The sequence below is a fragment of the Amblyomma mixtum genome, chromosome 6 (assembly GCF_055824585.1).
Source record: "Amblyomma mixtum isolate Tamu chromosome 6, ASM5582458v1, whole genome shotgun sequence".
Lineage (NCBI taxonomy): Eukaryota > Metazoa > Arthropoda > Arachnida > Ixodida > Ixodidae > Amblyomma > Amblyomma mixtum.
This window is the reverse complement of record NC_143017.1, coordinates 133,894,066-133,905,971: the sequence shown is the minus strand read 5'-3', so window position 1 is coordinate 133,905,971 and position 11,906 is coordinate 133,894,066. Positions and strand designations below refer to the sequence as shown.

At 43.9% G+C, this 11,906-nt stretch overlaps 1 protein-coding gene across 3 annotated transcripts; it reads right to left on the bottom strand.

Annotated features, from left to right (window-relative positions):
- Nucleotides 1-3,731: 3,731 nt before the first annotated feature.
- On the bottom strand, nucleotides 3,732-7,815 carry LOC149340438 (tRNA wybutosine-synthesizing protein 3 homolog). 3 transcript variants are annotated; one of them, XM_089551253.1, is made up of 7 exons: nucleotides 7,513-7,815; nucleotides 6,917-6,997; nucleotides 6,591-6,689; nucleotides 4,892-4,963; nucleotides 4,316-4,384; nucleotides 4,117-4,181; nucleotides 3,732-3,941 (listed from the first exon to the last, which is right to left on the bottom strand). In XM_089551253.1, exons 1-7 carry the CDS (start codon nucleotides 7,681-7,683, stop codon nucleotides 3,782-3,784), a joined length of 717 nt encoding a protein of 238 aa, XP_089407379.1. In that variant the 5' UTR covers nucleotides 7,684-7,815; the 3' UTR covers nucleotides 3,732-3,781. The 3 variants fall into 3 exon arrangements, with proteins under 3 accessions (XP_089407379.1, XP_089407380.1, XP_089407381.1); XM_089551254.1 differs by lacking the exon at nucleotides 4,892-4,963; XM_089551255.1 differs by lacking the exon at nucleotides 6,591-6,689.
- Between the last annotated feature and the right edge of the window lie 4,091 nt (nucleotides 7,816-11,906).

The following is an 11,906-nucleotide window of genomic DNA, read 5'->3' as shown; positions in this document are numbered from 1 at the left end:
CCTCTCTCTGTCGTCGCTCCAGAAATTCACGGGTCCCCGATGAGACACATAGCACCGCGTTCGCATAAGTCAGTCCCGGCACCATCACCGCCTTCCAAATGGTGCGCAGTATTTCCAGTCTGTTGAATGACCATAGCGCCTTGGCTCTCAGGACACATTGGTTCCGAAGCGCCTTCGCGCGGAGGCCACTCTCATACAGCTCCAGGTATGCCCGCTGTGTCGTGAGCTCTATTCCAAGGTATCTGTAGGAATGCGCCCACGGTAGCTCACGTCCCTGTAGCAACAGCTTCGGCTCCACGCCCGTCGGGGCACGGGACCAGCACAGCACTGCGCTCTTCCGTGCACTGAACTGGAGACCAAGCTGCCCTGCATGTGCGGTGCAGATATCCAGCAGCTTCTGGAGGCCTGGTTCCGAGCCCGCCACCAGCACGATGTCGTCAGCGTACAACAGGCCTGGGAGGACCTGTCGCACCACCCGCCCATCGCTCATGTAGGTTAGGTCGAAACCTGCACCACACCGCTCCAGTTCACCTTCCAGGTCGCTCAGCAGCAGCATGAACAGCAGAGGGGAGAGTGGGCATCCTTGACGAAGGCCCCGCTGTACCTCAATCGGACGAGACCGGAGGCCCTGCCACTCCACAACAACTTTAGTGTCTGTGTAGAGTGCGCGCAGCCGGGAGACTACCTCTTCGGGCAGTCCTTTGAGACGTAGCCTATTCCAAAGGATCCCGTGATCCACGCAGTCATAGGCCTTTTCCACATCCAAGAAGGCCGCCCACAACTCTCTACCCTGACCTGCCGCGAGCTCTATGCACTGGGTCAGGATGAACAGGTTGTCCTCCAACCACCGTCCCTGGCGAAAGCCCTGCTGCAACTCGCCCAGCACCTTTTCATGATGTCTACTGCGGTTGGTCTGCCGCATACTGCTACACCTTGACCTTCGCGAAAACAAAAGAAACAAGCTCACGGGAAACTTTAGTTCCCGTATTGTTTCTCTCCAATAATATGCATCTACGCCATGAACACCACAGGGGTCCCATCAAGTGCAGATGTGGGTCAAACAGTCCAGAAAGAAAGTTTCGTTTTTGACATGCGTGGAGTACGAGCCTGCTGCTTTTCAGAGTAGCAAACATTTCGATTTCAGGGGGTTGCTTTGTAGTACTTTGCGCGTGTTCACGCACGACGCTTCGAGGGTGTTGTATCGCACAGAACTATAACAGAGGGTTAGAAGTATAGGCTTTCGTCTGATAAGAAGAGGTGCCGGGTAAGGCACGCGGAATCTTGGAAAGAGATTTTGTGGACAGGGAACTATGCACACCGCAAAGCGCATATTCCTTTGGTAGACGCTTCACTACACGAACACTTCGATTTCTCCTTTTTTTGCACACGTTCTGAGCTGATGATGATGAGAGGGGATCTACCGGGCCTTTATATTTCATCCCTTTTGTTCGCATTTGCATCTAAAATGGTACAGCGACTTCCGTGTGACGTTTTCTGTCAAAGCATCACCCACACCTGTAAACACCTCGGAAGCCGAGATTTGTTTCAGTGGCATCGAAGCTCAAGTTTTAATTTGAAAAGCAACCGATTTTGGACCACAACAGTGCCAAAAATACAATTAACTACGGCAGCTGATGGCCATCTCAAAGGAGACCTTTGCACTATACACTTCACGAGTTAGAAATAACAGTGGGTTATCGACATGGAAGTGAACTTTGGCAACATAATATCCATTTTCTCAATGACTACATTACCTAGCTCATTCAGGTTTATTTATTTACTATTCCCTAGTGTCTGAACGGAGCTAAAATTATTGCTTTGCATAGGGCACTACAGTTCTGCGATTTATTTTTCCTGAAACCATATATTTTTTGCACGTTTTGATAAACAAAAATATTTCCCAACTGCGCAGATGTGTATCATCCTGCTTCAGCAGCTTTGCATCTCCATGTCGATTAAGCTGCAAAAAAGATGTTTTTCTGATAAAACGTTAAATGTAACAAAAAGTTCACTAGAAGATATTTACGGTAAAAGACAAAACTATTTGAATATTTTGGTGGGCACAATGTGTGCCGGCACTTCTTTTTAGTAGCCATTAGCTATATAATTTGTACCAGTGTCAATTTAACGCTCCTGATTTGTTTCTGCTGCCTCCTTCGCGATCTGTTCTGCCACCTTTTTCAGTACAGCACTTTCAAAGACGGCCCACCTCGCGCATATATTATGATGTACCACCTCAGTGATGTTGCAAATGCCTGTCATTAGGAATACTAAAGGATGTTAACTCGGGCCATGCTGCCATCACTGAATGTGCATGCTGCATCTAAGATTCTAATTCAGAGATGTGGACTCAAAAAAGGCATTCTTTGGCACGCACTCCCAGACAATGCGGTGAAATGACTGACTTTTGGGTTAGCCTGTGGAGATACTTCCTGATAAACTCTGGCTGTGCAAGTTGCTGGAAAACAGCAACTAGCAATATCATGTGAATAACTGATTTGGGCCAGTATATATACACAAAAGGCTCATTCGTCACACGGCTCTTCTCCACGTAGGAAGTTTTGCAGTCTTTTGAACACAACACGCGACAGGCACTGCTTTTGGTAGCAAACATGTAAAAATACGTAGCCCAAACAGCCTCACACGTTTTCCAAGTTTCCAACCAACAACAACAGAAAAAAACTCAAAAATAACCATGCAGGAGTGAAATTATGCACCTCACATGAGGTGAGAAAAGTGCAGAGTGGAACACGTCAGAGTTAACACGTTCACTGCAGCAGAAATATTCGGAGCCCATCCCTGTGCATCATGGCACTGTTGGACCACATTTAAATTTTGTTGGGTATGATGTGACCCATCAGTGAGCCACTGACAAAGCCAACTACTTGGAACTGCAAATAGATGGCAATAGCCACTTGGCATAAGTGCTTTTCACAGGGCTGTAGAAAAATATGAGCTGTCCATGGCTTTATCACAAGACCCAGTAATCGTGCCACACAGCAGGAATACACGACGTGGCCCACCTACGACGCAGTGAACATGTAATAAAATGTAAATGACAGCGTACTTTTCTTTACTTGCATGACAGCTATTAAGAATCAGCTGAGCTTGGATAAATTTTTAGCTTCACTTCTGACATTTTTATATATCAGAAATGCAAGTGATGCGAGCTCCAAAGAAATCAGGCGTGCAAACTTGCCGCTCAGCTATGAAAACCAGGCTGTTCTCTCTCTACTAAAATGTAGGAAATGCACGTGAATAAATGAATAATGTTCAGGATAATTTCAGCATTTGAAAGCAAATATCGCATTTTTTTCCCCCATTTTAACACACTCTATGTCCTCAAGTAGACAACTTCTTTCACGACAGATCATTGGTGCTCTAAACACTACTCTTCAATACACTGGGGTTCATTTCTCATAAAATCTCACCTTTGTCCACACTGAAATAAAAAGGCACACAGACCACCTCAATGCAGATTTATGGACACAGTACTATACAGCTACAAATCTTGAGAATCTTGAGATCACAGTTATTGCTCCCCACTTAAAGTGACTAAGCATTGAAGAAAACACCTTTTTTGACATAAAACACCTTAAAACTGACGACATTAAGACCAGAGCACACATCATGGCATGGTTCCCATGTTCATCATGCCTTTGCCAAACATTTCAAGTGAACACAGCAGGCAAACGTAATGCAAACATAGTGTGCCCGCAAAAGTGTAGATGTCAAAAGAAATGACTGTTTAATGCCACCCACACACAAAGCCTTAACATCCTCAAGTGGACACGTCAAACAGCTTTGAAATGGTTTCATCATAATCACCAGGCGTGGAAGCTATCTTTGTTTTTTCTCTTGAAAGTGGTTTCTTTCGAGGCCTCTGCATTTTCTCCATTTGTGTGCTTTCAAAATGAAGTGTCTCAAGTGCTGCTGCGAACCTGGAAATAAACAGCACAGGTGTGCAATGAAAGCCTGCCATGCATCGTGTTCATAATGTGCAATAAAACATGCTTGTTATATTTAAACTCATATTACATATACAAATATATTCAAATATAGAAATAATAAAACCAAATGGGCTTGAGTAATACAAGCATATCCTAAAGGGGATACCTTTGCAGCCGCTTCCAGTTTTCCACCATTTTTTCATTTGCCTGCTGTGTCAGGAACTTGAAGTACTGCATAAAAGCAAAATGTCAATGCATTAGCGAGCGCACTGTGTGCAGTTCAGAATTCAGTAAACTAATGACACAGTACAGGATACGCTGTCGTCCTAAATTGCGATGAGTCATATTACAATGGAAGCACTAACCATAGGTGTAACCAGGACATTTCCTTTGTCAGAAAGGGGCACCTCCATCGACAGCGTAGTCCGGATTGCCTGCAATACAAGATTCACTGCCATTGATTCGTGGAACACTGAGGGCAAAATGAAGTTGGCCGGGATCAATCGATTATCATTTCTTAATGACAAGGAGACCACTTTCAGTGAAAATAAAGCTCTCATAAGCTAGAACAGAGCGAAAAAGGAAAGGCCCGCATAGACAGCACTGCTGTTTCCCCAGGTAAACAGTGCTACTGGCAGGCAAGATTTTCCTGTTGCATGGAAAAAAAGAAAGGATAACCAGTCTCACTAGCATGCAACTTTCATTGCACTTTCATTGCATAGCGAAGGTGAAAATAAAGATTAAATGTTAAAAATTAAAGAAAACTTTTTGGTTAAATTTGAATCACATCAATGGAAAAAAATATATTAACCACAACTACAAATTTTTTAGCAATTAAAGCATCTTTTGCTGCCAAACAAAAGCTTGACAAACTTGTCTGCAGTATACCTTTAAGCCACTAAGTAGTTTCTGGTTTTGTAAAGATGCCACCAAATACTTACTACATGAACCTTTCCTGTCTTGCTCAGCATGATGCCAGAATTGCGACAGCCAGCCCCTATGCTCAAGGTCAGCTGTGAACACAACACAAAGGAAGGGACTTATAAACTAAGTGAAAGAAAAAATTTTCTCTACAAAACTGATTTCACCATGACAACTGTCTCACTTCAGTAGAGCACCAAACACAAATAATTAGCCACTAAAATACAGTTCATAATAATTCCATGGGACCCATTTAATTTAAGCTGGTACGGCATGTGAGTTTTAACAATCCAAAGCTGTACATGGTATGAGAGGTGCCATAGTGGGAGGCTCTGGATTAGATTAGACTGTCTGGGGTTTTTTAACGCACATACACCTCGAGCAGCGTTTTTGCATTTCAGCACCACAAAAATGTGAACACTGCAGCTGGAATTCGATCCCACAACCTTCGGACAAGCAGCCAAATGCCAAAGCCACTGAGTCGTTCCAGTGGGTACATGTTCAAACTAATAGCACAAAGTTAATACATGGTGGGAGGGCTACAGATTCTATGATGTTGTGTTACACAGCATTCAGTACAGGAAGGATAGTGAAACAATTACAACTCTAGTGATAAAAGTCACGCAGTTTGATACTACCCATGATACCAATGAATTCACTTTTGACATGTCATACATTAATAATAGTTGCAGCTTCATTTTGTAGACTATGCATCAGGCATTACACATTGGGCTGTGCTAAAACATTAATGACTACAACAGAGCTGTAAAGCATGGTAGGGTGGGGGATTTAGAATACTGCAACGCTATGGGACTATAGACTTTTCTATCGGGTGAGGAGGATGTCAAACGCACCCTCTCCCGTAGCAAACCAGTTCCGTTGCCGCTTCCATCATGCTAGCGCAGGACGCACACAACTGCCCAGCGAGCAATGAGGTGACAACCAAGGAGCCCTTACCGGAAAGGTCTATAAACTGATGCTAAAGCACTAAAGCTTTCATGTTCGAAAATGAGCTCAATAAAAGACCATGACTGCACAGTACAAACAAGATGATGCTGGGGAGGAATCTCACTATCGCTCAAGATAATAAATTAACGAAATTCTCCAGACCATGCATGCAGTGTGGATGCACCCATTTCTTCACTAGTGAAAGAAATGGTACTGGCTTTGTTGAGAGGAAGCATAAGTAGGCTCTAGTGAAGTTTTCTGTAGTCTTCCATGACATGCACCACTAATATTTTGGAAAGACAATCATAAAAATGCGATCTAAATACACTGCCTCTTTCCCGAAAATTTCCAAACTTGGTAACGGGGTCTTAAATGGTGAAAATTCTGCAGGGCGCACTTCCTGCAGCATTAACTGCTGTGGTAGCTAAAACATAACCAATATTACAGGCAGTACAGCTGAACATAATTAAGTAGCATGTGAGCAGTGAATTGGTGCATATGTGTGTGAGTAAAGCACAAGTAGCACAGCTGAGTGATATTTTGACATTTCATGCTTGAAATTTGCGCATCATTTAGTAGAAACCCTCTACAATGCCTGGTAATTTAAGGCTCTGCACACGCCTTCTGCAGTCATACCAAAAAAGAAGAATGAATAGAAAAACCTACATATCCTTTGCAGCATTTCACATAAACATTTCCTTTTTCTTCAGTTGTACAGTGAAAAACAAAAGATATTTCAGAAATGTTTTGGTAAAGGCTGTTTTTACTCACAAGTTTCTGCGCTGCTTCTAAAGTGTGGCACCGAACATGGAGGATGAATGGCTCAAACTTGAGTGTTACAGATTGTTCTGGGTGTTGCACAGCCTTGTCCTAGGGTAAAAAAAAAAAAAAAAAGTAAGATCTTTGTACAAAAAAAGAGACACCTCAGTAACAGTTAATCCACCTACAATAGGTAATTCCAGAAGAAATGCTTGCTACTTCAACAACAGTGGCTTCGAAACACTGCAGTTAATACAACTGTACCAGTGCACACACCTACTTCACGACAGTGGAATGTTCCTTGCTGCTCCATAAAGTCCAAATGTTATCACGCTTACCAACTCATCCTCAGCAAGAAGGTCATGTGTGACAAGATGCCACTGACATCCTTTCTTTACTGCTGACTTCTCACCGTCGGGCTGCAATAAAAAAAAGAAGGCACAATGTCTTTAGCTGGTTAAGCTAAATGGTACTCATAGCATGAAGCCACATGCTTACTCCCATGACTATTTTTAAGAGGTCTATAGTTCATGGCGGTTTAACGTCCCCAAGCGACTAAGGCTATGAGGGATGCCGTAGTAAAGGGCTCCAGAAATTTCGACCGCCTGAGGTTCTTAAACGGGCACTGACGTCGCACAGTACACGGGCCTCTAGAATTTCGCCTCCATCGAAATTCGACCGCCGGGCCTGTCCATACATACTGCGGGTATATTCACATACTAAGAGGGTATGGATAAGCTTAAAAGTTTAAAAGACTAATAATGTCCGTCACTAAGACTAACTTTATACGATCTTTCACAAAATATTCGATTTGCTTATCACCACATAAACTTCTCTACTAACGACTCTCTCATTAGCACGAAGATCACTTTGTTTATTTATGCTTGGAACTTTGAATAGTGAACAGCGATCTCAAATGCAAGACTGGACTTACTGCAGCGCCTGAAAAAACTATGGTTCTCCCTGAACACGAGCTGGTCGTGCAGTATTGCGGGAACGAGTTCAACTGGTAGACGACATCAACAATCCTGGAATCGATGGTCCCCTTCCGGCTTGCATCGACGCCTTCAAGACGGTCCAGTTTATCTTTCGCAAACGCATCCATCGATAGAATCAACAATGAATAGTAAAGAGTAACTACTGTAGCTGAGCATGGCGACTCTGGGACATTTGCAGCAGTACGTTTGGCGATGCTACGATGGCATCACTACAACCATGACTACAAGCCCACACGTGTTCCATCTTGTTGACATTCCGTAGCGCCACCTGGAGCAACCTGTACTGCGCTGTGGCCTACGATTGGCTAGAATCCGCCGCGGGGAAAAATTTTAAATTGGCGTTTGAGGAAAGTAAGTGGAGCAGTAATTCTCCCCTCTAAAATACCTCGGTGGACCGGTGGACACCCGAATCGCGCCGTAAAGGAAGGGAGGGAGAGGGGAGTGAGAGAAGAAAGATGGTTTTATGGTTTATGGGTGTTCAACGTCCCAAAGCGACTGTAGTGAAGGGCTCCGGAAATTTCCACTACCTGGGGTTCTAAGAGGTGCCGTAGTGGAGGGCTCAACAGTTTATTACAAGATTACCTGATGTCCTTTCACTCAAGTGTTCTCATTGCAACAGACGCCTCACAGCGCGGAGAAAATGCCGGTGTCGGTATTTTCTCTCTCCCTCGATTGACCATTCTCACACTGCCTTTCTGACTTCTGTGTTTATTCAAAAATACATTCAAAATTTATATGTCGAAAAAGAATACACAATACCCCGATTTGTGTGCCAGAATTTTTAGCAATAGTCCTGGCTTAGCACAAGTTAAACACCTCTTCTGCCTTAATTATGAAAGATTCATTCTCCCCGTGTTCCTCTCCAAACGGCTCTACAAAGTCACCGACACTCTGCTTGCTCAAATACATAGCACCACCTCATGTGTGTTCATTACGGTTGGTTTGAGTGCCTGGTCACAGAAGGAAGGAAGGGAAAACTTTATTTACACTAATGGTTTTTCCTGCGGTTTGGGGGCATCTTCAGAGACGTCTTGGTTCTACCCCCAGGAGCCTTCTCTGTCGAAGTCCGCCTCTAATCAGTGGTCGGTTGCCCTCAGTCCAGGGCTCCGCTGGCCACTGCCGCACGAGAAAAATGTTTTGGCGATCACAATCCCCCGCGATACCAAGGAACGTATCGAGGAGCCGAAAAGTAGAAACTCGACCGCCCCATAACTGTGGAAGAGGTTTACGCGCCCATAAGAAACACCACCAGAAACACGGCAGCCGGAGCGGACAGAATCGACAACGCCCTAATCCGCAACCTGAGCGACGACCTCATACAAGAGCTCGTCAGCTTTCTTAACTAACATTGGGAGGCGGAGACGGTTCCCGAAGATTGGAAACACGCCGAAGTAATAATGATACCAAAACCTGGTAAAAAGCTACAAATTGAAAACCTCAGGCCCATATCACTCACGTCGTGCCTTGGCAAGCTTTACGAACGGTTATAACTTTAAGACTTCAAAATTACATGGAAGATAACGACTGTGTACCACATACCATGTTCGGCTTCAGAGCGAAGCTCTCGACGCAGGACGTTCTCCTTCAAATACAAGATGTCCTGCGAAACGTACCTCGGACGGGAGAAAATGTCATAATGGCCCTGGACATCAAGGGGGCATTCGATAACGTCAGCCACGAAGCGATCCTTACGGGCCTAGACAACCTGGATTGCGGACGCAGAATCCACGGCTTCGTCAAAGCCTTCCTGTCCGATAGAACTGCCACCATCGGCATAGGAGACCTTCGATCGGACAAAATTCGCACTCCAAACAAGGGAACACCCCAAGGGTCAGTTATCTCACCCCTACTCTTCAACATAGCTATGATAGGCCTAGCTCGAAAACTAGAGAACATCGAAGGCATCAGGCATGCAATGTATGCTGACGATATAAGTCTGGACAAACACGGGCTGTCTCGGAGAGAAGGAAGAAAGGCTACAGCAAGCGGCCTCTTGTGTAGAGCAATACCTCGCAGAAAGAGGACTCGCATGCTCGACCGAGAAATCGGAACTGCTGAGAGTCTGGAGAGGCAAGCAAAACCGGACCGTCCCAACCAACGAGGACCTAAAACTCAACGTCTACCTAGAAGGGACACCCATACCCGAAAAGACAACAATAAAAATTTTGGGCATGTGGGTTCAATCCAACCAGCGCAGTACTCACACTTTTACATTACTGAAAGCAGCAACGCTACAAGTCGCACGCATGATCACCCGCATCACCAACAGGCGACATGGCATGCGTGAAGAGGACACACTAAAACTAGTAAGAAGCCTGGTCACAGAGGAATTCATTTAAATGAGGTTGCTGATATACCTTGGCAAAGGCATCTCTACAAGGCCCAGTCACGACACTCCTTCCACCCTGTGCATGTATTACAGCGGCCAGGTTTCACAGGTATCTGCTATTGAAAGAATTTGCAGCCTCAGTGCTTACTTCTTCTCCCGACTTCCAGCATCTTCTCTTCCCGTAGTGCAAGTAAAGAATGGCGATCGCATAAGCTTGAAGTTTCTTTCATGCGCATGCCTCAATTAAACTTCCACCTCCATAAATATGGTTGGGCAGTCTCCCCATTGCACCCGCTTTGCGCTGAACCTGAAAAGTTAGATCACTTCTCTTTATGAAGGCGCCTGCTAGAACACTCATTATGATAGATCAGGTTGGTCCGTCTCTTGGGCACAGCAACAGGAATGTGCTCTCCACCATTCGAGGTTTCCTTTTAGACGCAAAAAGGCAGCCATCCAAAAAGCTTTCCGAAATCCATCTTTCAGCTGTAATCAAAAGATCCCAAACACTGCACGTGTTGCCCTTTTGCCATTTCCAGTCACCAATCTCAGTTTCTGAATTGTCCTAAATTTCAATCACCAAACCTGCATTCCTTTTTTTTTTTCCCTATTTGAGAAATGTTTTTGAGCACTTATCAGTCACCGCCTGTATCTTTGCCAATCCCCTGCGGTGGGTATGTGCTATTAACTTATTGAGGAGAACAGCAGCAGCAATAATTTCGACCACCATCATCTTCATCATGGTGGTGGTCGAAATTATTGCTGTTAAGAACCACCTAGGGCTCTTCAACATGCATAGACATTACCCAGTACGAGGGCCTCTACCATTTCGCTTCCATTGAAACAAGATCGCTGCAGCAGAGGAAAAAGACAAGAGAAGACGAGGTAACGCATATGCATCTCACTTCACTTATCCTTGATGAAACTCTTGACTATGCATTTCCCCTGATACTCTGGATAGCCAGATTTCGCATACAGAAATGCGATTTATGCAGGAAAATGTTAACCTAAGGATAAAATAAGTGACAACAAGGAAATTCCAAATGGCATTCCCCTGTCGTCATTTATTTATCTATTAAAAAATTAACCTCAGACTACAAAACTGAAATATGTAATTATCTCCATCAATAAAGAAGCAGGAAAGGCATACAGTACACTAAGATGAAATAATGGTAAACTGTAGCTCTTTTTAGTGCGACAGTTGTCCAGCTTCACAGTGGAGACTGAAATAAAAGGTTGCAAAATGAAGAATGAAACACACGAGCAGCTGTTCATACGGAAACTTTTATTAAACTTTCTTAGATAAATTTATAAAAAAATAATGTACAGGGTCTGCAGTCAACCACTCTGTTCTTATTTTAGCCTTTAGCACAACAATAAATGTTTGTTTTTTGTTTGCCACACAAGCCAAATGTTGAACAACAACTGCTCACAGCCCCCTCATTCTCCTGAAATTTTACTGTGCTTGAAGGGAAGCTGAATTTTGAGAATTGGAAGAGATTAAATGATTCGAATGCATGAAGGCTGAAGGTATAGAGTTCGATTTTTATTTGCGCTAGCATTAAAAACAGTGATGTAATGCGATGTAATGTAATGCGATGATAAGACACTCAGATTGCTCCTCGCACCTTTTTGGCTTGCGGAGAAGCTCTATGATGAAGTCGTTGATTTTCCCTTTCAGGCGCCTTTTTGTTCTGATTGAAACCAATTATTTTTTTCCCCTAAATAGTATATATTCAGGCCTTGAGAAAGTGAATTTGTTAGTTTTCTAGCATGAAAGACCAGCCAGTAAATACAGCGATGTGCAAAATTGCATATAAAGTGTCAGATTGGTTAGAAATACAGTCGAAACTCGCTATAAGACATGGTTTATAATGAAATAATGAATATAATGAAGGAATTAACATTCCCCATGGAAGCTCGGCCAACAAGGACTATAACAAAGCTATGGCTATAACGAAGTAATTGTTAGGCCCCTTTAACTTTGTTATAATCAGGTTCAAC